General features: G+C 40.5%; 1 protein-coding gene and 1 pseudogene across 1 annotated transcript in view; both read right to left on the bottom strand.

Annotated features, from left to right (window-relative positions):
* The window catches only part of LOC100511460 (RING finger and transmembrane domain-containing protein 1), a 57,688-nt gene extending 48,711 nt beyond the window's left edge, over window positions 1–8,977 (bottom strand). Inside the window, 3 exon segments of the mRNA XM_021097615.1 lie at window positions 3,106–3,215; window positions 5,627–5,690; window positions 8,911–8,977. Coding sequence (XP_020953274.1) covers window positions 3,106–3,215; window positions 5,627–5,690; window positions 8,911–8,977 — 241 coding nt within the window.
* The window catches only part of LOC110255241, a 47,514-nt pseudogene continuing 30,467 nt past the window's right edge, over window positions 9,008–26,054 (bottom strand).

Below are 26,054 nucleotides of genomic sequence, written 5' to 3'. Positions count from 1 at the left end.
GGTTGGGGATGTGGTGTTGCTGTGAGCTGTGGTGTAGATTGCAGACGTGGCTCAGATCCTGCATTGCTGTGACTATGGTGTAGGCCAGCAGCTGTAGCTCATGTTTGGTCCCTAGCCTAGGAACTTCCATATGCCATGGGTGCAATCCTAAAAAGCAAAGCAAACAAACAAAACAAACAAGCAAACAAAGAATACAGGATTTTCTGTTGAAGATAACTGTAAAATGTTCCAACAAATGAACTGGTAAGATAGACATATAATGCTTGGCAATGCAGTCAAGGCTTGTTTCGAAATGCTACAGATTTTAGGAAGGCAGAATAGTAGTTCTCAGACTTTAGAGTGCATAGAAAGGACAGCCTGTAAAATACCAAAAATTGGAGCCTTACTCCCAGAGATCATGACTCAGCTGACATGGAAAATCTGAGTTTTAGTAAGTTAGGTAATTTTGATGTCAGTGGTCCTTTTTTTTTTTTTTTTTTTTTTTTGGTCTTTTCCAGGGCCACACTTGTGGCATATGGAGGTTCCTAGGCTAGGGGTCGAATCGGAGCTGTAGCTGCCAGCCTACGCCAGAGCCACAGCAACGCGGGATCCAAGCTGCATCTTTGAACTACATTTCAGCTCAAGGCAACGCTGGATCCTCAACCCACTGAGTGAGGCCAGGGTTCGAACCCACAACCTCACGGTTCCTAGTCGGATTCGTTAACCACTGAGCCACGACAGGAACTCCTGACGTCAGTGGTCCTTGACCACAATTTAAGAAACCCTAACATGGAAATATCAGGAAAAAATAGAGTTGAGGAAGTCTAATATGTAGCCCCAGAAAGGTGCTAATACGTAATATTGACCAATCTGTAATACCAAGAGCATTAGCATATCTCAAACAGGCTTCAGAGCTCTTTCTGCATGTGGACTTGGTAGGTTCTTTGAGAATATCATAAAGAGAATTTGGAATCATTGATCAGTCCTCAAGGAGACTAGAATTCTCCAGTAAGGTATGGTGCAAGACCGTGTATATAGGAGTTCCCATTGTGTCACAGCGGAAACAAATCCGACTAGTATGCATGAGGACGCAGGTTTGATCCCTGGCCTCGCTCAGTGCATCAGGGATCTGGTGTTGGCGTGATCTGTGGAGTACATCACAGATGAGGCTTGGATCTGGTGTTGCTGTGGCTGCGGTATAGGCCGGCAGCTGTAGCTCCAATTCGACCCCCTGCCTGGGAACCTCCACATGCCGTGGGTGTGACCCTAAAAAAGCAAACAGCAACAACAAAAGACTGTGTGTGCATGTGTTGCTGTGGGGGAACAAACGTAAACTGTAATGATACTGATTAGAGAGCGAGAGTAAGATGTCTTATTTCCTTCTTTGCAAGAGTAACCTATAATCAGTGTGAAACGATTTTTTGAGCAGGTTATTGAATCTGCCACTCAAATGTTTTCTGACTTGGCCCAGGGGGTAGCTTTTATTGTGTTATCAGAAAATCTGTCCTGTAGGAAACTAAAAAGGTGAAACTACCCTTTATGGGAGACTTACTTAAAAAAAAAAAAAAAAAAGAGAGAGAGCCAGGTCACACCTAGTAATTTGATAACGAGATGCAACACAAGTGGAGAGAATCCTCTTATATATTTGGGGGAGCAACAGGATCAACCCAGGAGACCGGGAGGTAGCACTGAGAGGCTGGAGAGGGCAGTGGTGAAGGATATCCATGCCATTGTGGGGGCATTGCTGAGAAGACAGGGCAGCTTCAGCAGGGGCTGGTGAACAGTGGGTGGAATGACTCCACCACTTCAGTGGGATGAAAGCGAGGCCACGGGTCCCTAATCATTCCTCTTGGTGGTGACAGGACCTGTTACAGCCAGGGTCCTAAAAATCAATAACATTTAGTATAGTACTTATCACGTGCTAAGTTGTTATCCAAGTTCTTTGTATTTATCACTCTGAGGTTAAATTAATTGTTTGTCCTTCTTGACCTACAAAGGGGCAGATGTGGAACTTGAACCCAGGCAAACTTCAGAGTCAGTGTGCTTAACCACGGTGCTATATGGCTTCTCCCACGTGTGTTAATACCTTAGTTTTCCATCTTCCCGGTCATATAGGTGAGACCCTGGCCGGCTGCTTCTGAAGCAATTAACAAGACATTCTTGTTTTTTTTTTTTTTTTTTTTTTTTTAAGGGTTGCTCTCATGGTATATGGAGGTTCCCAGGCTAGAGGTCAAATTGGAACTGTAGCTGCCAGCCTATGCCACAGCTCACGGCAACGCCGGATCCTCAACCTACTGAGCGAGGTCAGGAATCGAACCCACAATCTCATGGTTCCTAGTTGGATTCGTTTCCACTGTGCCACAATGGGAACTCCAAGACATTCTTCATTGTAGGGAAGAAGGAAGAGATTAGTACAGATCCCTGCTTGGAAAATGACTTTAAGGGAACAGCCTTGTCCACGCCAGACCCATAGAAGTTATCTAAGACATGTTTACTTGAATGAAGAATGAAAGAATCTTGCTTAAATGGCTTAAGCACATTAACTTTGAGTACCTTACACTTGAACAACTCATTCTAGTGACAAAAGCCAGACACTGTTTATAGTCATAAGATGAATGGCCTCACACAGGCTGGTAAAATGGAGCATTGCACATCACAGCCAGGAAAATGATGTTTCCTTGAAAAAAAGCAAAACCAAAGCAATGTTTTGTTGAAAAAAACCGAACATTTCCAGACCCCCGGTGTTTTCCTCTTCCTCCGCAGAGTCAGGATCTGATTTGAAAAGAAACCCAGCATCCTCTGATTGGCTTATTTTAATGCGTTAATAGTTCATAGTGAACCACCTGTGCTCTGCTGCTGCTGTTGAAGAACTTACATGCCATCGAGGGGAAGAAAATAACGCTGTTTATTGACTTTCCCCGAATCTCAGAGCTTTCCAGTGCTGATTCCTCTCCTTTCCTTTTGCCAAAGAAAATAGGATGCAACAGTAGGAGCTGACCCATGAAGCCTGGAGAAGAAGGGTGCTTCCTCAAAGGTAAAGCCAGCAGCTAAGAACTACCCCTGTGAAGAGGAAAGAAAGAGCAGCTCTCAGAGTGTCGAAGCAGATCTCTTGCCACCCTATCCTGCCTCTGGCCAGTTCTCTTGTCCACACTGGAGAAACATCTCTCTTCCGGCTCTTTGGGCCACACCTCCCCCCTTTCGCACTGGGCTCTACCGGGAAGGCAGCTGTAGCATGTCTATTCGAAAGACAAGAAAGCATAAAAAGAAGAGATTCGGATTGCATCAGGATTATGATTTGGGTAATTTATTTGTGCAGTTTTAGTATAGAAAACAGATCTGGGTACAAATATCAGGAGGATGAAAGAAAGCATTTTCTGTCATCACAACTGTTTTTTACAAAGATGTCAGAAAATGCAAACAAATTTGTAGCACGATAAATACTTGTGTGCTGGACTCATCAGCAGAATGAATTGTTATATCCACACAGTATTATTTACTGCTGCAGGGGCACACATGGTTACTAAGTGGTTTCTTGTCACTTTGGCCTTCAGTTGGCTTTGGTATTTTCCACTGAGGGGCGTCTGACTGTCTGCACCACAGCCCTGAGTCTGAGCAAAAGCCTAAGGATTGATCAATGGGTGCTCCCGCTGTCCTTGGGAGTGGACACGCTGGTGGAATCGGGGAAGGGGAGAAGATGCTCATAGACACTTCATTTGTTTTAAGAACTCCAGCATGAATATGAATGCAGTTTCTCCCTTCCTTCCTCCCTCCCACTCTTCCTCCCTCTCTTTCCTTCCTTCTTTCCTTTCCTTTCCTTCCTTCCTTCCTTCCTTCCTTCCTTCCTTCCTTTCTTCCTTTCTCTCTTTCTCTTTCCTTCCTTCCTTTCTTCTTTCTCTCTCTCTCTCTCTCTTTTTTTTTTTTCATTTTTGGCTGTATGGTGGCATATAGAGCAGCAGGGCCAGGATTCAGATCCCAGCTGCAGATGCAACCCATGCTGCAGTTGTGATAACGCCAGATCCTTTAAACCACTGTTCTGGGCTGCAGATTGAACCTGTGTTCTGGCGCTGCAAAGATGTGGCCCATCCCTTTGCACCGCAGCAGGAACTCCAGAATGTAGTTTCTAATCCTGCAAAGAGGATTGCTTTAGGACAGGTTAAAAAGAATGAGTAGGTATGCTTATGTGTATGTGGGTGCATGGGAAACATACCCACAGGTGAGCAGGCGAACAAAGAGCCGTGTTGCTGCTTTATATCATTTCCTCCCTTCAGTCTGAAAATAGAAACTGTCAGGATTTGTTGAATCAGTTTGCCGCAAGCAGGTGAAGGCTTCTAAGGGTGTGGTCACTCAGCCTTTTTCTTTCTCAGATGTTCTTTCCTTCTTGATATTGAAAATCCTGGCAAGGAGTTTGCTGAGAGACAAACAAAAAAATCTTTGAAACGCTCCACCTGCTCAGAGATAATGGCAAGTAATCCTCTTAGAGGCACTAAGCTTCTAATGAGGCGGTGGAGAAAAGAAGTAAATCCCAATGCATTGAGCTTTGTTGCACTGGGTATCAGAAAACAGCAGAGGACTCCAACAGTTGTTGCTCTTTATTCCAAGAAACCAAATGCATACTAATACTAATGAAAAAAAGAGTCACCTTCTGAGCAGAAAACAAGAAATGGAGATGAGTTATTTCCTAGACACTTGGTAAAAGGAAATAAATATCAGTCGGCCCCTCTGGCTCCACCTGCTAAGGTGGGGAGCCCGCCTGGTGTGATACTGGTGAATTAGAGATGCAGAAGAAGGAAACTGAATCTGCTCTTGCAGAAAGAGAAGGCTACACAGAGTGAATGTTAATGCTTCTTCCAGTTGTCTCTGTGCTGATCTAGTTGCTCATATGGTTGTCAGATTGTTTTTGAATGTAATAGCTGAGAATCAGTCCCTTTTCCACAAGGCCTAGGGAAGACAGTTTTTGGAAAGGAGAAGCCAGGATGGATGGGTTTGGTCAGGGTGGGCAGCCAGAGAATAATTAAATTCAGAATCTTGGGGAAGTGGTGTCTACTGACACTGGGTCTTTCATCCTATGGATCGCTATTCATTTTTTTGGCTTTTTATGAGAAGAAAATCAGTGCCTCTGCTCTGTGACTTGCGGTTGCTGCAGCTGCATTCCTCTGGCCTTGGTCTTTATAATTTTACACACAGAAGAAAAGAGGGAAAGCGATGGGCAGGAGGAGACTCAAAGGTATACACCAGAAATATTTTCTCAGTTTGGAGAAATTTCTTCTCCATCTTTGTGACTGGGCGGGCCACTTACGTGGAGGGTAAGCAGCTCCGGGTTTGAGCAATCCGTTTGAGCGGATTCCTTCCACCGGGCTGAGAGGCATAAGGGGGGGCGTGTCCTTGCGAGGCTCCTCCCCTCTCACTTGAACCTATTCAATGGTGTCCTAGTCTGGTTCCCTGTCTCCCTTTCCCTCTTTCTATTCAGAGTTGATTCTGATTATAGCCACCAAATGAACCATCCTCAAGTGAGCCTGGATCATGTCACCCATGTGCCCCCTAATCTATGGTGGCTCTTGAGAGCTCACCAGAGGATGTTTATGCCCTTAGTCTGCCCCTCATTGTCTGCTGTGCTCTGAGCTTCATGAGGTTGCCTTCTACAGATTACCTTCCCGAGGCTCCTTTGCTGTCTAGCTTTTTGTTGGGTTTGGCCACTGGCAGGTGCTGGCAGGCTGTTGGAGGGTGACAGCAGAGGGAGACGGAGTGCCTGGCTGTATATTCCTTTCCTTTGTCTTCCTATGGATTTTCATTTTGGCAGTGACTAAATCCAGTTCCTCTACTTAGGCTATGACTCATATCAAGCCACCCTGCCACCCCCTTTCACAGGGTTCTGGTAATTCCGCTTCCTTTCTGTTGCCCCTTTGGAATGGCTTCCTTTGCGTGTTAGGCGCTGTAGGCTTTATCATTACACAGTGGATACTTTACCTTGCTAGCTTCTCTTAAATCATACCCTTATTAAATGATATTCTTTCACCATTCTGGTTGTGTCATCTCTTTCTTGCTCCAATCTGATTTTTACCCTGTCCTTTGTTGCCCAGACAAACTGAACCACTTGCTATTCCCCAAATATACAACTCTCCCTTCTCTGTGCCTTGGTGATTGCCAGTTTTCTCCACCTAGCCTCAAGGACTCTGGGGTTTGATTGGTCCCAGTTCGTAGTTAGCTAATTCATTTATCAGATGTTTCAGTCCTTTCTGAACATTTCTGCTAAACAGCTGTCTTGTCTTTGCTTAAATATTTCTGGTGGCAGGAATTCACTGCCACTTAAGGCATTCATTCATTCATTTCATTCAGTGAACTTTTTTTTTGCTGCCTATTATGTGCCAAGTGCTGTGTATGGTCTCGTGTCTCAAGAGGCGCATAACAATGAGGAGATGCATGCGTGAATAAGCAGTTTTGGTAAAACGTGATACTTTAGAGATAGTCACAATGCTACGAGAGCAGGGACAAGTGGTCACCCTATTTTGTTTTGTGCAGTCAGGAAAATATTCCCCCATGAAGCAATGGATGAGTTGAGAGCTGGAAGATGAATAGAAGCTCTTCAAGCAAACGCAAGTGGGTAGAACATGCCACAAGAAAGGACTGGGAAGTACAAATGCGCAGGCATTTAAGAGAGCTTGGTGTGTTTGGGTTACGACAGGCAGGTGTGACTGCTGAGTCTGAGAGGGTGACAGGAGAGGAGTTCTTCCGCATATGCCTTTAACGTCTATCAACACATATTATACGGAATGACCTATGCTTCTTCCACCTCAAGACATTTATATAGTCCCTCTGATTTCTTTAAAAAGCTACCCTTTAAAGACTTCTTAGCACTGTAGCAATATTGTCCCTATTTTAGAGATGATAAAACGGAGGCTTATAGACCATAAACGACCAAGGACATGCAGCCCTTGATGGACCTGGGATTACAGTTCAGGCAGTCCGATTCCAAGGAGTCTGAGCCAGAAGCCTCGGTGCATCCTGATCTATTTCACATGGATTCAGGCTCCTGCATCAGTGTGGTGGTTAGTTTCAGGTCACTCTAAGAATGACCAGAACTCATAATTGACATAGTTGTTTGACCAGTGCCATTTAGGGTAGGACCAATATCTCCATGCTTCCAGAGACAGTTCTCACAGTGATGGAGATGGAGTCATATGACCTTTCTTAGTCATGCCTTACAGGCAAGTAATGATCAATCCAGTCAACCAAAGTCACTAAGCCAACAATTACCCTTCTTTGCCTGCCTAAATTCTTTCAGGTCTCCGTTTAAATGTCAGTTTGGAACCCTTAAAGTAGTTTAGGTCTCCCCTGCCATATGCTTTCAGAGCATCTCCTACTCTCCCAGGCGTGATGCTTATCACAGTTTATGGCAGATGTTTATTTAATGGTCTCTGTCTTCCGGGATAGTTTTTTTTTTTTTTTTGGCTTTTTGTCTTTTTAGGGCTGCACCCACGGTATATGGAGGTTCTCAGGCTAGGGGTCGAATTGGAGCTGTAGCTGCCGGCCTTCACCACAGCCACAGCAACTCCAGATCCGAGCCATGTCCTTGACCTATGCCACAGCTCACGGCAATGCGGGATCCTTAACCCACTGAACAAGGCCAGGGATCGAACTCTCAACCTCATGGTTCCTAGTTGGATTTGATTCTGCTTCCCCACAATGGGAACTCCATTCCCTGGTAGATTTGAAAGCTCCATGTAGACAGAGTCTTATCTGATTTCCATGGAATCCTCTTAACTTAGCATCTGGTAAGTGTTCGGTGTGTACTTTTTTTTTTTTGCTTTTTTAGGGCTACACCCACAGCATATGGAGGTTCCCAGGCTAGGGGCTGAATCAGAGCTACAGCTGCCAGCCTATGCCAGAGCCACAGCAATGCCAGATCTGAGCTGAGTCTGTGACCTACACCACAGCTCATGGAAATGCTGGATCCTTAACCCACTGAGTGAGGTTGGGGATCAAACCTGCGTGCTCATGGATGCTAGTCAGATTCATTTCTGCTGAGCCACCTCGGGAACTCCTGAATAAGCCCTACTTGTTGAATGAATAAATCTTTTTCCTATATGCTACTGTTTCCATTCCTCCATGACCCTAGGGGTGCCCACTCTCTTGACTTCTGGCAGCACTGACTAGTTTTGCCTATTTTGAACTTCATATAAACTGACTCAAACAGCATGTACTCTTTGCTGGTTTTTTTTGCTGTGTGTCATGTGTACTGTTTTCTGTCCATGTCACGTTCTACCAGAGTTCTAGGAAGGCCGCCAAGATTTCCTACCCTCTCCTCTAGTACACATGGTTTGCCTAATTCTCCAGACTGGGACTTTGACAGATTTTACTCCAGTGATTAGGTCTTGTTATATTGCACAGTCGACTTTAGAAAGGGAGATTGTCCAGGCAGCCCTGACCTTATCACATAACTACTTTATTTGTTTTTTTATTAACAGTTTTACTGAGGAGTTCCCTCATGGCTCAGTGGGTTAAGGACCTGGCATTGTCACTGCTGTGGCTCTGGTTACAGCTGTGGTGTGAGTTCCTTCCCTGGCCATGGCTGCTGGCATGCCACCAGCACAGCCAAAAACAAAACAAAACAAAAACAAAAACAACCCCCCCCAAAACCACAAAAGACTTCTTAAAGTTAAAAAGCAAAACAAAACAGTTTTATTGAAATATAATCCACAGACCATAAAACTCATCCAAGTTTTCTGTCCTTTCCAAGTGAGTTTTGGACTGACATATTGGTCATAAAGGCTATTGTTTTCCTGTTCCTGTGAACCCAGGCGAGGAAGTGGGGGCCAGAAAAGTGCCCCCCAGATACCCACTCCCTCCTCATTGCTCCTGGTCCGCCACCCTGAAACTTTTAGGGAACATTCGGGTCTCACAAAAGGACACTGAAGCCTGGATCACCCCTCCCACAGATCTGAAGGCCTTTCCATAACGCGCGTCCGGAGCTCTCTCCAGTGAGTGAGGGAAGCGTGGCCATGTCCATTTTTCTCTGGGAACCTATAGGTTCTCATAGGTCAAGGTCAGGGTTGGGGTAGGGATGGGATGCAGCAGCCAGGCCCTCATGCCAGGCCAGCCAGCTTTGGGTCCTGGGACAGGATCCGGCGTTTCCTGTGGACCTTCTCCAGGCACAGCACCACCTTGGCTGCCTTTTCCTTGTGCGACTTCTGTGCGTCTGCGTCTTAACTACGCCGGCGCGCGCCTCTCCCACGTGCCCTTTCCCCGGCGCCTGGCAGCGCCTCTCATTCCGCTTCAGGGCCTCCTGCTGCAGGCATTCGTCGTCGTGGATCTTCATGCTCTCTGCCTTGTACAGGTTGGTCTACTGTATCTCAGCTTGGAACTCCCGGGCCTTGCGAAGTCCCGCAGCTCCTATCACCGGGCCCGCGGAGCCTGCAGGCGCTCTTGCAGCTGCGGTAGTTCCTGCTTGTCTGGTTCCCCTTCAGCTTCGGCCTCTTCTCCTTCCTGCGCTGCGCCTTGGTGGTGGGCTCCTCCTCTGTCACATCCACCTTATTGAACAGCAGCTGTCCCTGCGCCTCCTTGGCTGCCTCCTCCTTTGCTCTCAGCTCCTTCCGTTCCTCTTCTTCCCGTCCATCTCCAGCTTTCTCTGTGGGCTTTTCTGCAAAGCGGCGGGACACAGCCCCTTGGTGGTGCCCGGGCCTTGGGACTCCTGTATCTTCTCCTGCGGGCGCGGCTCCAGAACGTCTAAGGCAAACAGAGTCGGGCTCCTTGGCCAGGCCATCCGCAGGGGCCCGGGTGGAGCCGAAGGCCCTTTGTTCCTTGGCTGCTACTGGCTTCCTGGCCTGAGACTTCTCGGCCGGGCCCGTGTCTTGGGTTTTGCAGTCTCCTCCTCCCGCTCCCAGGATTTCTTCTGTGCTTTCTTCTTCCTTCCTCTCCTTTTTTGCGGGCCCAGTAGCTTCTGAGACTTTTGCCAGCCGATTTGCGCTTCTGCAGCCCTGGGAGCAGATCTTACTGGCCAGGCTTGGCAGGTAGGCGTCCTTTGTCAGCAGAGAAGCTTTGGCTGTGGCTCTGCGGTCGGGATGGGCTCGTTCAGGGTCCTACTCGAAAGGGGGAGGAGGGCCGGGGTCCAACTTCCAGGCCGGCATTGTCCACCCTTCCCCTCCTCCTCCCCCAACACGCACACGTGCACACACACACACACACACACACACACACTCACAGCTGGCTCCGCTGGCCGGGAACCCCTCACATAAGCACTTTAAGTGCAGTCTTCTCTGGTTGGCAGCCGTTACCTAGCAAATGGGGACCTCAGTCCTACAGCAGCAGGGAGCTGAGTTCTGCCAACAAGAAGAAGCTTGGAAGTGGGTCCGCCCCCGCTCCGGATCCCCAGACAAGACGGCGGACACCTTGATTTCAGCTTTATAATTTGAAAATGAAAAACCTAGCCAGGCCGTGCAGTACTTCTACAAAACTGTGCCCTTGACAAGTGGTATTTTTTAAAGCTGCTGAATTTGTGACTCTTTGTTACTCAGCAATAGGAAAATAGCATAGTCATCCAACCCTTAACTAGCTTGTAGGTAGTAATCCCATAAAATAAGTTGCCTTATTATACTAACATTTTGTAGCTACTTTATTACAGGGGACTCATCAGGAAGTTATGCTGCTTAAAATTAGAAAGTTTATAGATGCTTTCCTAAGATTGCTTTCTGGCCAAGACAAGTTTTTGACTTTAATAGTTTTTGTCTGTTTTTTTGGATCACAGTAGTATCTTTTTAAAATTCCAGTTCTTAGCTCAATTGATTGCCAAAAGCTCTGCACTTACCTGGCAGAACATAAATGCTGAATTCTAGGTACTCATCAGAGTTTGAAACTTGGCTCTGCCAATTATTAGTTACGTGTCCTGAACAAGTTACTTAGCACCTTATAGTTCTTCATTTGTAATCTAGGCATAATAGTGCCCACCCTGTGGGCTGTCTCTGAGGCTGACAGATGTGTATTAAAGTACTCCTCTGCTTCTTCTTGCTCCTTCATTTATCCTTGTTTCTTTATCCTTTTATTTTTAAAAATGTGGTTTTACAGAGAGATGCTTAAACAAAGGAAAGGAAACAGCCTTTGGGGTTTCATCATCAGTTCCTTTTATAAATTTATTTGTCTGTAAAGGACACTTGGTACCATAAAGAACACCAAGAAGAAATGTTTCCTGCCCTCAGGGTGCTGACATTCAAAAGGGGACAGGGTGAGCCCCATGTATCATTTTCTCATGTTTGTGCTTCCCTAGAGTTCTCTGTTTGTGATGACAAGGGTGGGGTTCCTTTAGGAAGTGGGATTGCTCTCGTGCATTTTTCTAAGACCGGTGAAGTAATCTTTCCATTGCGAACTATCCTTGGAAAGGAGAAGGAATGGGAGGGAGGAATATGTATTTTTTCAAGGTGGTGACACATGACTGACAGCCCCTGCTGCTTGTGGTATACAGGAATGTTTCTGCAACAGAGCATGTAAACATACGAATCATGACTAAGTGTTTTGTAGGATGGAAAAATCAATGACCAGATTTGGAAAGAAACTGTCATCATAGACAAATACCATGGCTGGCGTCCGTGGCACAGAAAGATCATAGGCTTGATGTAGGGGCTGTTGAAGATGCTCAAGTTATTAAAAAAATCTAAAAAAACAGATTCAATATTCCTGATTGTTTCCCAAAACACACAGATGAAAAATATAGTCTAGTATAGTTGAATTTTCTTGCTAATATACAAAATTTTACAAAGCTTCAGAGTTTTTTTTTTTCCTTCTTTTTTTCATAAAATCCAGTGAAATTCTCACACTGCACTTGGGAGTTGTGTTTGAGTTCCGAATACAGATGTGTGTGTATGTCTTAATTTCCCATCCACACAGATGTTTGTTTCAGAAACACAGTCACTCTGTATGCTTCCTTTGCTCTTACCCAAGTTTTTTCACAAGAATATTGTATTATGAAATAAAGCAGCTGCCAGGATCTTTTACACTTTTTGGAAAGTTCTTTAACTTTAAATAAAATTTTTTTTATTGAATTATAATTGACGTACAGTATTATATTAGTTTCAGGTGTACAACTAAGTGATTTGACATTTGTCTTCATTGCAAAATGCTCACCACAATGTCTAGTTACCATCTGTCACCAGACAAATTTAATAAAATATTATTGACTATAACTTTTTACAAATGAGGATTTCTGCAGAGGTGAGATAGTTTTGTTTAGAATTTCTCTTTTTGAAGAGAATCTAGTGAATTGCTATGAGCTGTGAGCGAGGATAAAGAGAGTAGAAGTAGGACTAGTGCAGACAATGTTACTTATGTAGATTGCTGTCATGGAAAAAGGAAGAGGAAATAATGAAATATTCTTATTTTACAATAGAGGGAAGGCTAGACTCCTGACAATGGACCTAGTTTCCAGTATCAGATGACTACATTGTTTTTTAACCATATCTAATCCACAATACGTGGGACACAATTACTCCTTAATGTTTAGAGCTTTCTTTTTTTTTTTTTTAGTTTTCTAAATTATATTCTTTACTTTTTGAAATGGTTTTATTTTTATTTTTAAAAGATTTTTATTTTTCCATTATAGTTGATTTACAGTGTTCTGTCAATTTCTACTGTACAGCAAAGCGACCCAATCATACTTTCTTTTTTTAATTTTTTCTTAAAAATTTTTTTTTAATTATAGTTGATTTACAATATTCTGTCAATTTCTGCTGTACAGCAAAGTGGCCCAGTTATATGTATATATACATTCTTTTGTTCACAGTATCCTCCATCACAAGCGATCAGATATAGTTCCTTGGGCTATAGCAGAATCTCATTGCTTATCCATTCCAAATGCAATACTACTAACCCCAAACTTCTAGTCCCTCCCACTCCCTCCCACTCCCTCCACCTCCCACTTGACAACCACGAGTCTATTCTTCATGTCCCTGAGTTTCTTTCTTTTCTGCAGGTAGGTTCATTTGTGCCAAATGTTAGATTCCAGATAGAAGTGATAGCATATGGTCTTTGTCTTTCTCCTTCTGACTTACTTCACTTAGTATGAGAGTTTCTAGTTCCATCCATGTTGCTGCAAATGGCATTCTTTTATTCTTTTATTTTTTATGGCTGAGTAGTATTGCGTAGAGCTTTCTACACTCAAGGCATATCAATTAAATTGGGCACTCTATAACCAGTCTTAAAGCATCAACTCAATACAATATAGGATTAAAGTATAGTTTATAGATATTACTTTTTTATTCCTCTGTCCCTCTTTGCATCAAGTTAGAATGAGAGAAGAGATCTTCATCTCAGAAGTCAGAGTCTCTTGCAGTGGGATTTAGTAGACATTTTTGAGAAAAGTTTTTTATCAAGAATTGGAACAACATAAATGATTTTTGGTAAATTCATCCAATACGTGTTTCTGTGCTCCTCTTTCCCATTTATACATTTTTCTGTATAGTTTTAGGATTCTAAGTTTTAGGATTCTGATACAAAGTTGACTAGATCATGTATCTATATGCTGGTTCCTCAAAGCTCAACATAGATGCGCCTGGCAGGATATACTGTAATGAGAATTTCTTTCTGTCGAAGGCTCTAGAAAGACTAAAGCTAAGGTTGAAGTTTGAAGTAATGGTTAATATATAGATTTCCTTCAGTGTTCTCTATACTGGAGCAAAAGGAAACACTTTATATAGCTTGAAAAAATTATTTGAGGATAATGCTGCCCACTCAGAGAGTGAGAAATTATGGAACTCATTATTTCAGTTGAACATGTGAATATAGCCAAGTGACTCTAGTAAAATTATGGAGAGAAGCAGATGATTTGGGGTAAGTCCCCAAGCTTCTGCCGTTGGTAATGTGAAGGATGACATACAGAGTATGACAGGAGTCACTGTCAGCTGAAGCCTTCCAGGGTGGACCACTGGTCCTAGGCACCAAGGCATTTTTAAAAATGGCAACTTTGGAGTTCCTGTCATGGCGCAGTGGTTAACGAATCCGACTAGGAACCATGAGGTTGGGGGTTCGGTCCCTGCCCTTGCTCAGTGGGTTAACGATCCGGCGTTGCCGTGAGCTGTGGTGTAGGTTGCAGACGTGGCTCGGATCCCACGTTGCTGTGGCTCTGGCGTAGGCCAGTGGCTACAGCTCCGATTCCACCCCTAGCCTGGGAACCTCCATATGCTGCGGGAGCAGCCCAAAGAAATAGCAAAAACACACACACACAAAAAAAAAAAAAAAAAAGGCAACTTTGTACTTGTGATACCCCCAAGCATCTAAGTGTAGGTAGGAAATGAGACTGTGAAGCAGTAGGTAGGATGCCTGTCATTTATATCCGCATTTTTGAAAAAGTGAAGCACGTGGTTTGATTCTCCACTCAGGTACATCAGGTTATAATTAACGTCATGATATTTTGATGGATGTTTGCTATCACTTAATGGTTGTGCTAATGAAGTTTTCAGAGGAAGTTACCTCATCTGACTCTTGATTCTGTGCAGCTTATGGTGACTCCATAGGGACCCTTTGCTAGAAGCCTATTTTTTATACGAATATTTCTAAAAATTTATTGGTTTCTCCCTTGCTTCTGCAATGATTAGATTTTGGATACCCATGCTGGTTAGGAGCCAGTTCCTCACTGCTATAGGCAAGTGTTTTCGGCTGCTTATAGACACAGTAATCTCTCTCTCTCTCTTTTTTATGTAGTTTTAAAAATTATAGTTGATTTAGAATGTTGTGCCAATTTCTGCTATACAGCGAAGTGACTCAGTCATACATATGTATACATTCTTTCAAAAAATATTTTTTTCTATCATGGTCTATCCCAGGAGATTAGATATATTTCCCTGTGCGATATAGTTGGATCTCATTGCTTTTCCATTCTAAATGTAATAAGTTTGTGTCTGCTAACCCCAAATACCCAGTCCATCCTACTCCCTTCCTCCTCCCCGTTAGCAACCACAAGTCTGATGTCCATGTCTGGGGTCTGTTTTTGTCCTGTAGATAGGTTCATTTGTGCCATATTTTAGATTCCATATATAAGTGATGTCATATGGTATTTGTCTTTCTCTTTCTGACTTACTTCACTTAGTATGAGAATCTCTAGTTGCTACAATTGGCATTATTTCTGTCTTTTTTATGGCTGAGTAGTATTCCATTGTGTATATATGTACCACATCTTCTTAATTCATTCATCTGTCGATAGACATTTAGGTTGTTTCCATGTCTTGGCTACTGTGAATACTGTTTCTATGAGAATAGGGGTAGGGTGTGTCTTTGAATTAGAGTTTTGTCTGGATATATGTCCAGGAGTGGGATTGCTGGATCCTGTGGTAATTCTATTTTTAGTTTTCTGAGGAATCGCTGTACTGTTTTCTGTAGTGCTTTTACCAATTACATTCCCACCAACAATATAGGAGGGTTCCCTTTTCTCCACATCCGCTCCAGCATTTGTTATTCATAGACTTATTAATGATAGCCATTCTGACCAGTGTGACCTCATTGTAATTTTGAATTGCATTTCTCTAATAATTAGTGATGTTGAGCCAGCCAGGTACACTAACTTTTTTTTTTTTTCTGTTGTACCCTCAGCATATGGAAATTCCCAGGCTAGGGATTGACTCTCAGCTGCAGCTGCAACTTATGTTGGATCCTTAACCCACTGTGCCAGGCTGGGGATTGAACACACACCTCAGCAGTGACCCAAGCTGCTGCAGAGACAGTGCTGGATCCTTAACCCACTGTGCCACAGTGGGAACTCCAGATGCAGTAATCTTAAAGGTAGCTGGGTGTGGTGAGAAGAGCAGTAACTGAAGTCAGACACTCCTGGGCTGAAATCTTGATTTGCTGCTTATTATCTGTATTAGTCAGGGTTCTCCATAGAAACAGAACCAATAGTAGCTATCTGTCTATCTATCTATCTCATATCTATCATCTATATCTGTCTCATCTATTTATCATCTGTATATGAGATTACTTGCCATGCATTGGTTCACAGTCTACCATATGCATGTTGGAAACCCAGGAGAGCTGGTGGTATAATTCCAGTCTGGGTCCAAAGGACTGAGAATGGGGGAATCGATGGCAAAAATCCCCCTCCAAGAGCAAGAGGAGACATGCGTCCCAGCTCAGGCAGGTAGAAAGGGGGCAAATCCTTCCTTCCTCTACATTTTGTTTTCTTCAGGCCTTCAGTGCTTTGTATGGTATCCACCCACAAGGGAAGGCAATCCAATTTACTGAGACCATCAATTCAAATGCTAATCTCATCTGGAAAGGCCTTTACTAACTCCTCCAGAAGTAACGTTTAATCTGGATACCCTGTGATTTTAGGTTGACGCATTAAAATAACCATCATAGTATCTGAATGATTTTGACAATGTTACTCTTTCTTTGTACCTCAGTTTCCTCACTTGAAAATATAGATAATAGTTACTTGGTTCTATTAGAGTAAGGATCAGAGACAGTCTGTTCAATGTGTCTAACTTGGGGTAGGAACTTTGTTTTTTTTTCAACTGGTTTTTGTGAGAGGGGATCAAACTGAAAATATTTTCACTCAAAAGCAACACATGCTTATTATAGAAAATTTAGGAAACAGTTAAATACAAAGAAGAAAATAACCCCCCTCCCACAATCATAACACTATTAATCTTTTTAGCAATGTTTTCCCCATTTATATCTTTAGTGTATACTTCAGTTATTCTAGTGCATCAGTTTTAAGGATTGCATCATATTTTATTGTATGAGCGTACAATAATTTAATCATTTATAGCGTATCTATGTTTTGTTATTGTAAATATCCATGTATATGCATTTTTGTGCATAAGCATAGTTATTTACTTAGGATACATTTTTAAAAATAAAATCACCAGATCAAAAAATATGTCTTCTTTTAAGGTTTTTGATATGACTTATTTAATAATCTAGTTAAATATTGCATCAGTATACACTCTCACCAGGAATGGATGGGCGTGCTCACTTTCCCTTACCTTTTCAACCTCTTAGAGGCAAAAGTGGCACATTTTTGGACTTTGCATTTTAAAACTATGTGAGAAATTGAAATCAAAAGATCAGATTTATTGATCCTTTGCATTACATTTATTTTAGAATTATTTAAGGTTTCACAGCAAACTGAGTAGCCGGTACAGAGATTCCCCATATTCCCCCACCCCCACGCATGCATAGCCTCCCTCATGGTCAATATCAATCATAGCAATGGTACATTTGTAAAATTGATGAACCTACATTGACACGTCATACTCACTCAAGGTCCATGATTAATGTAGGGTTTACTACTGGAGTTGTACATTCTAGAGTTTGGACAAATGTGCAATGACAAGTATCCATCATTATAATATCCTATGGAGTACTTTTGGTGCCTTAAAAAGTCCCATGTTCCACCCATTGCTCCTTTCTTTCCCCCAATTCCCTCACAACCTCTGATCTCCACAGAATTTCCTTTTCCAGAATGCCATATGGTAGGAATCATTAAGTATGTTGCCTTTTCAGATTGGCTTTTTTTACTTAGTACTATGCACTTAAGATTCTTTCATATCTTTTTATGGCTTGATAACTCATTTCTTTTTAGTGCTGAATAATATGCCACTCTTTGGATCTACCACAATTTATTTATCCATTCACCTACTGAAGGATATCTTGATTGATTTCAAAATTTGGCAATTATGAAGAAAGCTGCTATAAATATCCTGGTGCACGTTTTTGTGTGGACAGAAGTTTTTAACTCCTGGGGGTAAATACCAAGGTGCACAGTTGCTGGATTGTATGGTAAGAGTATGTTTACTTTTTTAAGAAATCTCTAAATAGTTTTCCAAAGTGACTGTACCACTTTGCACTCTTCATCAGCAATGTATGAGAGTTCCTGTTGCTCTGTATCCTCACCAGCATTTGTTGCTCTCGCAGTTCCAGCTGTTGGTCATTGTAATAGGTGTGTAGTGATATCTTACTGATGTTTTAATTTATATTGCTATGATGATATATGATATGAAACTTCTCTTATATGCTTTGTTTGCCATCTGTGTATCTTTTTTGGTAAGATGTCTATTAAAGTCTTCGACCTATTTTAAAAATTGTTTTGTTTTGTTTCTTTTTCTTTTTACAGCTGTACCTGTGGCATAGGAAGTTCCAGGGCTAGGGGTTGAACTGGAGTTGCAGCTGAGGCCTATGCCACAACCTCGGCAACACTGGACCCAAGCTGCATCTGTGACCTACACTGCAGCTTGCAACAGTGCTGTATCCTTAACACACTGAGCCAGGCCAAGAATTGAACCCTCATCCTCATAGAAAAAACATGGGGTCCTTAACTCAGTGAGCCACAATGGGAACTCTGGTTTGTTTTCTATTTTTTATTTTTATTTTATTTTGAGGCAGTTTTATGGTTTTTATTTCCATGTTTTTTTTTTTTTTTTTAAACTCTGGTTTGTTTTCTAATTATTGAGTTTTAAGGGTTCTTTGTATATTTTGAACAACAGTCCTTTATCAGATGTCTTTTATAAATATTTTTCCACACTATGTGACTTATCTTCTAATTATCTTGAGCAAAATCAGAATTTTTTAATTTTAATGAAATTCCGCTTATCAATGGATAATGCTTTCATGCATCATGCTTTTGGTGTGATAGCTTAAAAATCATTACCAAACCCAAAGTCATCTACATTTTCTCCTATGTTATGTTATTGGAGTTTTATGGTTTTGCATTTTATATATAGGTCTGTGATGCATCTTGAGTTAATTTTTGTGAAGGGCATGATGTGTGGATCTAGATTCACTTTTTTACATGTGGATGCCCAGTTTTTCTAGTACCATTTGTTGAAAAGCCCATCTTTGCTCCGTTGCATTTCCTTTTCTCCTTCATCGAAGATCAGTTGACTGCATTTATGTGTGTCTCTTTCTGTGCTTTCTGTTCTATTCTATTGATCTATTTGTCTCTTCTTTCATTAGTACCATATGGTTGTGATTCCTGTGGCTTTCTAGTAAGTCTTGAAGTCAAGTAGTGTCACTCTTCCAACTTCGTTCTTCTCCTTCAATATTGTGTTGGCTATTCTGGATCTTTTGCCTCCATATAAACGTTAGACTTTGCTGATATCTATAAAATAACTTGCTGGGATTTTGATTGGAATTGCATTGAATCTATAGAACAAGTTGGCAAGAGCTGATACCTTGACAGTATTGAGTCTTCCTATCCATAAAGGCATTGATTTTTTTTTTCAGATGGCATATTTTATTTTCTCCTTTTTTAATTTAAAAGAATTATTTGTATCATAGAAATACTGAACTTTAGTCTGGCCATTATTTTGTCTGGCATGCTCCTTCCTCCCCCCCTGCCCTTTTCTGAGTATTAATTGTTTTTGACTGTGTAGAAGTTTTACATTGATTTCAAGCCAGAACTTTCTTTAACTCAATGAATTTTATTACATTTACAGTTGTACAGTGATCATCACAACCCAATTTGATAGCATTTCCATCCCAAACCCCCTGCTCATCCCCCTACACAACCTGTCTCCTTTAGAAACCGTAAGTTTTTCAAAGTCTGTGAATCAGTATCTGTTCTGCAAAGGAGTACATTGTGTCCTTTTTTAAGATTCCACATATAAGTAATAGCATATGACATTGGTGTCTCACTGTCTAACTTCACCTAGCATAATTTCTAGGTCCATATATGTTACTGCCAATGCCATTATTTCACTCCTTTTTATGACTGAGTAATATTCCATTGTGTATATGTACCACATACTTTATCCACTCCTCTGTCAATGGACATTTAGGTTGTTTCCATATATTGGCTACTGTTTATAGTGCTGCAATGAATGTTAGAGTACATGTATCTTTTCAAGTCATGGTTTTCTCTGGATAGATGCCCAGGAGTGGAATTGCTAGATCAAATGGTAATTCTGTTTTTAGTTTTTTGAGGAATCTCCATACTGTTTTCACTATGTACATTCCCACCAACAGTGCAATAGGGTTCCCTTTTCTTCATACCCTCTCCATCATTTTCGTTTATAGACTTTTTTTTTTTTTGTCTTTTGTCTTTTTTGTTGTTGTTTTGTTGTTGTTGTTGTTGTTGTTGTTGTTGCTATTTCTTGGGCCGCTCCCGCGGCATATGGAGGTTCCCAGGCTAGGGGTTGAATCGGAGCTGTAGCCACCGGCCTACGCCAGAGCCACAGCAATGTGGGATCCGAGCCGCGTCTGCAACCTACACCACAGCTCATGGCAACGCCGGATCCTTAACCCACCGAGCAAGGGCAGGGACCGAACCCGCAACCTCATGGTTCCTAGTCGGATTCATTAACCACTGCGCCACGACGGGAACTCCCGTTTATAGACTTTTTGATGGTGGCCTTTCTGGCCAGTGTAAGGTGGTACCTCATAGTAGTTTTGATTTGCATTTCTCTAATAATTAGTGATGTTGAACACCTTTTCATGTGTTTTTTTGCCATCTGTATATCTTCTTTGGAGAACCATCTTTTTAGATCTTCTGCCCATTTTTCTATGGTTTTTTTTTTTTTTTTTTGGTATAAGAGCTACAGTGGGTGTTTATAAATTTTGGAGATTAATCCCTTGTCAGTCACTTCATTTGCAAATATTTTCTCCCACTCTTTGGATAGGTATTAACTCTTCTTTAGTCTGAAGTCAGGGAGACTGATTCCTCCATTTCTGTTTTTCTTTCTCTGGGTGTCTTTGGCTATTCTGGGACTTTTGTGCTTCCATACAAACTTTAAAATATTTTGTTCTAGTTCAGTGAAAAATGTCCTTGGTAATTTGAAAAGGATTACATTGAATCTGTAGATTGCCTTGGGGAGTATAGTCATTTTGATAATATTGATTCTTCCAATCCAAGAGCATGGCATATTTTTCAATTTGTTTATGTCATCTTTGATTTCTTTCATCAGTGTCTTTTAGTTTTCAGAGTACAGGTCTTTTGTCTCTTTAGGTAGGTTTATTCCTAAGTATTTTTTTCTTTTTGATGTGATGCTAAATGGGATTGTTCTCCTAATTTCTCTTTCTGATCTTTTGTTATTAGAGTATAGAAATGCAGTTGATTTCTGTGTGTTAATTTTGTATCCTGTGACTTTGCCAAATTGATCAATGAGCTCTAACAGTTTTTTGGTAGCGTCTTTAGGATTTTCTAGGTATAGTATCATGTCATCTGCAAACAGTGATAGTTTTACTTCTTCCTTTCCAGTTTGGATTCCTTTTATTTCCTTTTCATCTTGGATTGCTGTGGCTAGGAATTCCAAAACTATGTTGAATAGTAATGGCAAGAATGGACATCCTTGTCTTGTTCCTGATCTCAGTGGGAAAGCTTTTGGCTTCTAACCATTGGGAATGATATTAGCTGTGGGTTTGTCATATATGGCCTTTATTATGTTGAGGTAGGTTCCCTCTATGCCCACTTTCTGAAGGGTTTTTATCAGAAGTGGGTGTTGGATTTTGCCAAAAGCTTTTTCTGTATCTATTGAGAGGATCATATGATTTTTATTCTTCAGTTTTTTAATGTGGTTATCACACTGATTGATTTGCAGATATTGAAGAATCCTTAGATCTCTGGGATAAATCCCATTTGATCATGATGTACAATCCTTTTAATGTATTGCTGGATTCGGTTTGCTAGAAAATACTAGGATTGAGGATTTTTGCATGTGTGTTTATCAGTGATATTGGCCTATAATTTTTTTTTTGTGGTATCTTTGTCTGGTTTTGGTATCAGGGTGATGATGGTGGCCTCATAGAATGAGTTTGGGAGTGTTCCTGCCTTTGCAATTTTCTGGAATAGTTTTGGAAGGATAGGTATTAACTCTTCTCTAAATGTTTGATAGAATTCACCTGTGAAGCCATTGGACCCTGGATTTTCATTTGTTGGAAGTTTTTTAATCACAGTTTCAATTTCAATACTTGTGATTGGTCCATTCATCTTTTCTATTTCATCTTGGTTTAGTCTTGGAAGATTGTACTTTTTTAAGAATTTGTCCATTTCTTCTTGGTTTCCCATTTTATTGGCATATAGTTGCATGTAATAGTGTCTTATGATCCTTTGTATTTCTGTGATGTCTGTTGTTACTTCTCCTTTTTCATTTCTAATTTTATTGATTTGAGTCCTCTCTTTTTTTTCTTGGTAAGTCTGGCTAAGGGCTTATCAATTTTGTTGTTCTTTTCAAAGAACCAGGATTTAGTTTCATTGATCTTTTCTATGGTTTTCTTTGTTTCTATTTCATTTATTTCTGCTCTGATCTTTTGATTTCTTTCCTTCTTCTAACTTTAGGTCTTGTCTGTTCTTCTCTCTATAGTTGCTTTAGATGTAAAGTTAGGTTGTTTATTTGAGCTTTTTCTTGTTTCCTTATAGCTGGTATTGCTATAAACTTCCATCTTAGAACTACTTTTGCTGCACCTCATAGGTTTGAATTGTTGTGTCTTTGTTGTCACTTGCTTCTAGGTATTTTTAAATTTCCTCTTTAGTTTCTTCAGTGACCCATTGGTTGTTTAGAAGCATGTTGTTTAGTCTTCTCATGTGTGTGTATTTTGCAGTTTTTTTCTTGTTGTTGATTTCTAGTCATATAGCGTTGTGGTCGGAAAAGATGCTTGATATGATTTCAGTTTTCTTAAATTTATAGAGGCATGATTTGTGGCCCAAAATGTGATCTATCCTAGAGAATGTTCCATGTGCACTTGAGAAGATTGTGTATTCTGTTGCTTTTGGATGGAATGTTCTAGAAATAGCTATAAAGTTCATCTGGTCTAATGCATCATTTAGGGTCTCTGTTTCCTTGTTGATTTTCTGTCTGGATGATCTGTTCATTGCTATAAGTGGGGTATTAAAAGTCCCCCACTATTATTATTTTATTGTCAATTTCTCCTTTTAGAGTTGTTAGCGGTTGCCTTATGTATTGAGGTGATCCTATGCTGGGTGCATATATATTTGCAATGGTTATATCTTTTTCTTGGGTTGATCCTTTGATCATTATGTAATGTCCTTCTTTGTCTCTTGTAATATTCTTTATTTTAAGGTCTGTTTTGTCTGATATGAGTATTGTAGTCCAGTTTTCTTTTGATTCCCATTTGCATGGAATATTTTCTTCCATCCTCTCACTTTCAACTTGTTTGTGTCCTTAAAACTGAAGTGGGTCTCTTGAAGACCTAGAACTGATGTGGGTCTCTTGAAGATGGCATGTATATGCACTTTGTTTTTGTATCTATTCAGGCAGTCCATGTCTTTTGGTTGGGACATTAAGTCCATTTACATTTAAGGTAATTATTATTATTATTTTATTTATTTATTTTTGTTGCATTTGATTTTCTTTTTTTTATATATAATGATTTTTATTTTTTTCCATTATAGCTGGTTTACAGTGTTCTGTCAATTTTCTGCTGTACAGTGTGGTGACCCAGTTACACATACATGTATACATTCTTTTTCCTCACATTATCATGCTCCATCATAAGTGACGAGACATGGTTCCCAGTGCTACACAGCAGGATCTCATTGCTAATCCATTCCAAAGGCAATAGTCTGCATCTGTTAACCCCAAGTTCTCATTAATATGTCCGCAAATAACAAATGCTGGAGGGGGTGTGGAGAAAAGGGAACCCTCCTGCACTGTTGATGGGAATGTAAGCTGGTACAACCACTATGGAGAACAGTGTGGAGGTACCTTAGAAAACCATACATAGAACTACCATATGACCCAGCAATCCCACTCTTGGGCATATATCCAGGCAAAACTTTCCTTGAAAAATACACATGCACTGCCATGTTCATTGCAGCACTATTCACAATAGCAAAGACATGGAATCAACCCAAATGTCTATCAACAGATGATTGGATTGGGAAGATGTAGTATATATGTGGTATATATACACAGTGGAATACTACTCAACCATAAAAAAGAACAAAATAATGCCATTTGTAGCAACATGGATGGAACTAGAGACTCTCATCCTGAGTGAAGTAAGTCAGAAAGAGAAAGACAAATACCATATGATATCACTTATATCTGGAATCTAATATATGGCACAAATGCACCTTTCCACAGAAAAGAAAATCATGGACTTGGAGAATAAGATAATTATTGATATGTATGTTCTTATTGCCCTTTTATTAATTGTTTTGTATTTGTTTTTGAAGGTCTTTTTTTCATACCTTCTTCTCTTGTGGTTTGATGACTGTCTTTAATGTTGTATTTGGATTGACTTTTCTTATTTGTGTGTATATCTATTGTATATTTTTGGTTTGCATTTATCCTGAAGTTTTGATATAGGATTATATATATATACAAGATTGTTTTCAGTTGTTGGCCTCTTAATTGCAAGTGCATCTCCAGTATCCTGCATTTGTATTCTCCTCTTATCATGATTTCCAATTTTGGTAGCATTATTTGTGTGTGGATGATTTTCTACCTTTACTATATGTATGCCTTTACTGTTGAGCCTTGTCATTTGTAATATATTTTTTTTCTATTTGTGACCTTTTCTTTTCCATCTAGAGAAGTTCCTTTAGTATTTGTTGTAAAGCTGGTTTAGTGCTGCTGAATTCTCTTAGCTTTTGCTTGTCTGTAAAGCTTTTGATTTCTCTTTCAAATCTGAATGAGAGCCTTGCTGTGTAGAGTAATCTTGGTTGGAAGTTTTTTCCTTTCATCACTTTAAGTATATTGTGCCATTCCCTCCTAAGCCAGAACTTTCCTCTTTTTTGGTCTTTTTTTTTTTTTTGACTTTTGTAGGGCCGTTTCCACGGCACATGGAGGTTCCCGGGTTGGGGGTCTAATCGGAGCCATAGCCGCTGGCCTACACAACAGTCACAGCAATGCCAGATCCGAGACGCGTCTGTGACCTACACCAGCGCTCACGGCAATGCCAGATCCTTAACCCACTGAGTGACACCAGGGATTGAACCCGCAACCTCATGGTTCCTAGTTGGATTCGTTAACCACTGAGCCATGATGGGAACTCCAGCCAGAGCTTTCTAATTCAAAAAATTTGCTTTTCTCTGGCAGGTAGATTTTTTCCCCCACCTAGAAAGTTAAATGTTTACCTAGATTTTCTTCTCTTTGGGGAGTAAAAGGATGGTTAGTCATGATGTAGTCATTTATTCAAATATACAACTAAATTTAATTTGCCAATATCATATCATTTGCTAGTAATTGTAATTTTGTATCCATCTTTCCCATATTTATTCTTTTGTTTATTTTTTGATTGTTGGCATGTATTTACATAATTGAAAAGTAATGGTAACAACAGGTATCCTTTTCTTATTCCCGATATTAAGATGGGAATGTCTTTATTTTTTATTAGGTAGGATATGTTTCATATCTTGGATGGATTTTTTTTTTCAAGCTTTCCAAAGTGGTTAAACAATATAGAGTTGATTTAGAACTTGATTATGTACATATATGAAGAATAAGATAAAATAAAGGCAAAATCATGAATGGGACAAAGTTACTGTTAAAATATGAGATATTGATAAAAGATATAAGCCACCCAAAGACTTGACAGTTATCAACATTTATGCACTAGTAAGTTCTTAATATAAAACACAAATTCTTATTATTATTTAAAAAGAAATAACAGATCCACAATCAACCAAGTAGGTAAAAGAGTTAGGATATTTAATATGATAAATTATATATTATCTATAATATTAATAGAGCTCTTTGTTCAACCACTCTTTATTCTTGGAAATAGATCTTATTTGGTTATGGGTGGTCCATTATTCTTTAAACATACTGAAGAATTTGAATAGTTAACATTTTTCTAGATTTTTTTCTATTGCTGTAGTTTTTTTTTGTGTTATATTTGTTAGGACTTCCCTCCCTCCCCTGCCAGGAATGTACCAGCTTTGTAAAATGAATTGGTAAAACTCTTGTCTTCTGTAACTCTAGGACAGTGTAAATAATAGAGGAGTTCAGGATTTATTGAAAGTTTGAAAGAACTCATTGGGCCCAGGAATTTTTTTTAGCCTTTATTTTTAAAATTTCATTTTACTGTGATATGAACACTTAACATGAGTCTTCACATCTTAACAAAATTTTAAGTGTACAATACATTATCATTGACTGTAGGTACTCTATGGAGTAACAGATCTCTAGAGCTCATTCACC

This window comes from Sus scrofa, chromosome 6, assembly GCF_000003025.6.
Source record: "Sus scrofa isolate TJ Tabasco breed Duroc chromosome 6, Sscrofa11.1, whole genome shotgun sequence".
NCBI classification, from domain to species: Eukaryota; Metazoa; Chordata; class Mammalia; order Artiodactyla; family Suidae; genus Sus; species Sus scrofa.
Note: the sequence above shows the minus strand (reverse complement) of the source record. Positions and strands in the feature narration are given on the sequence as shown.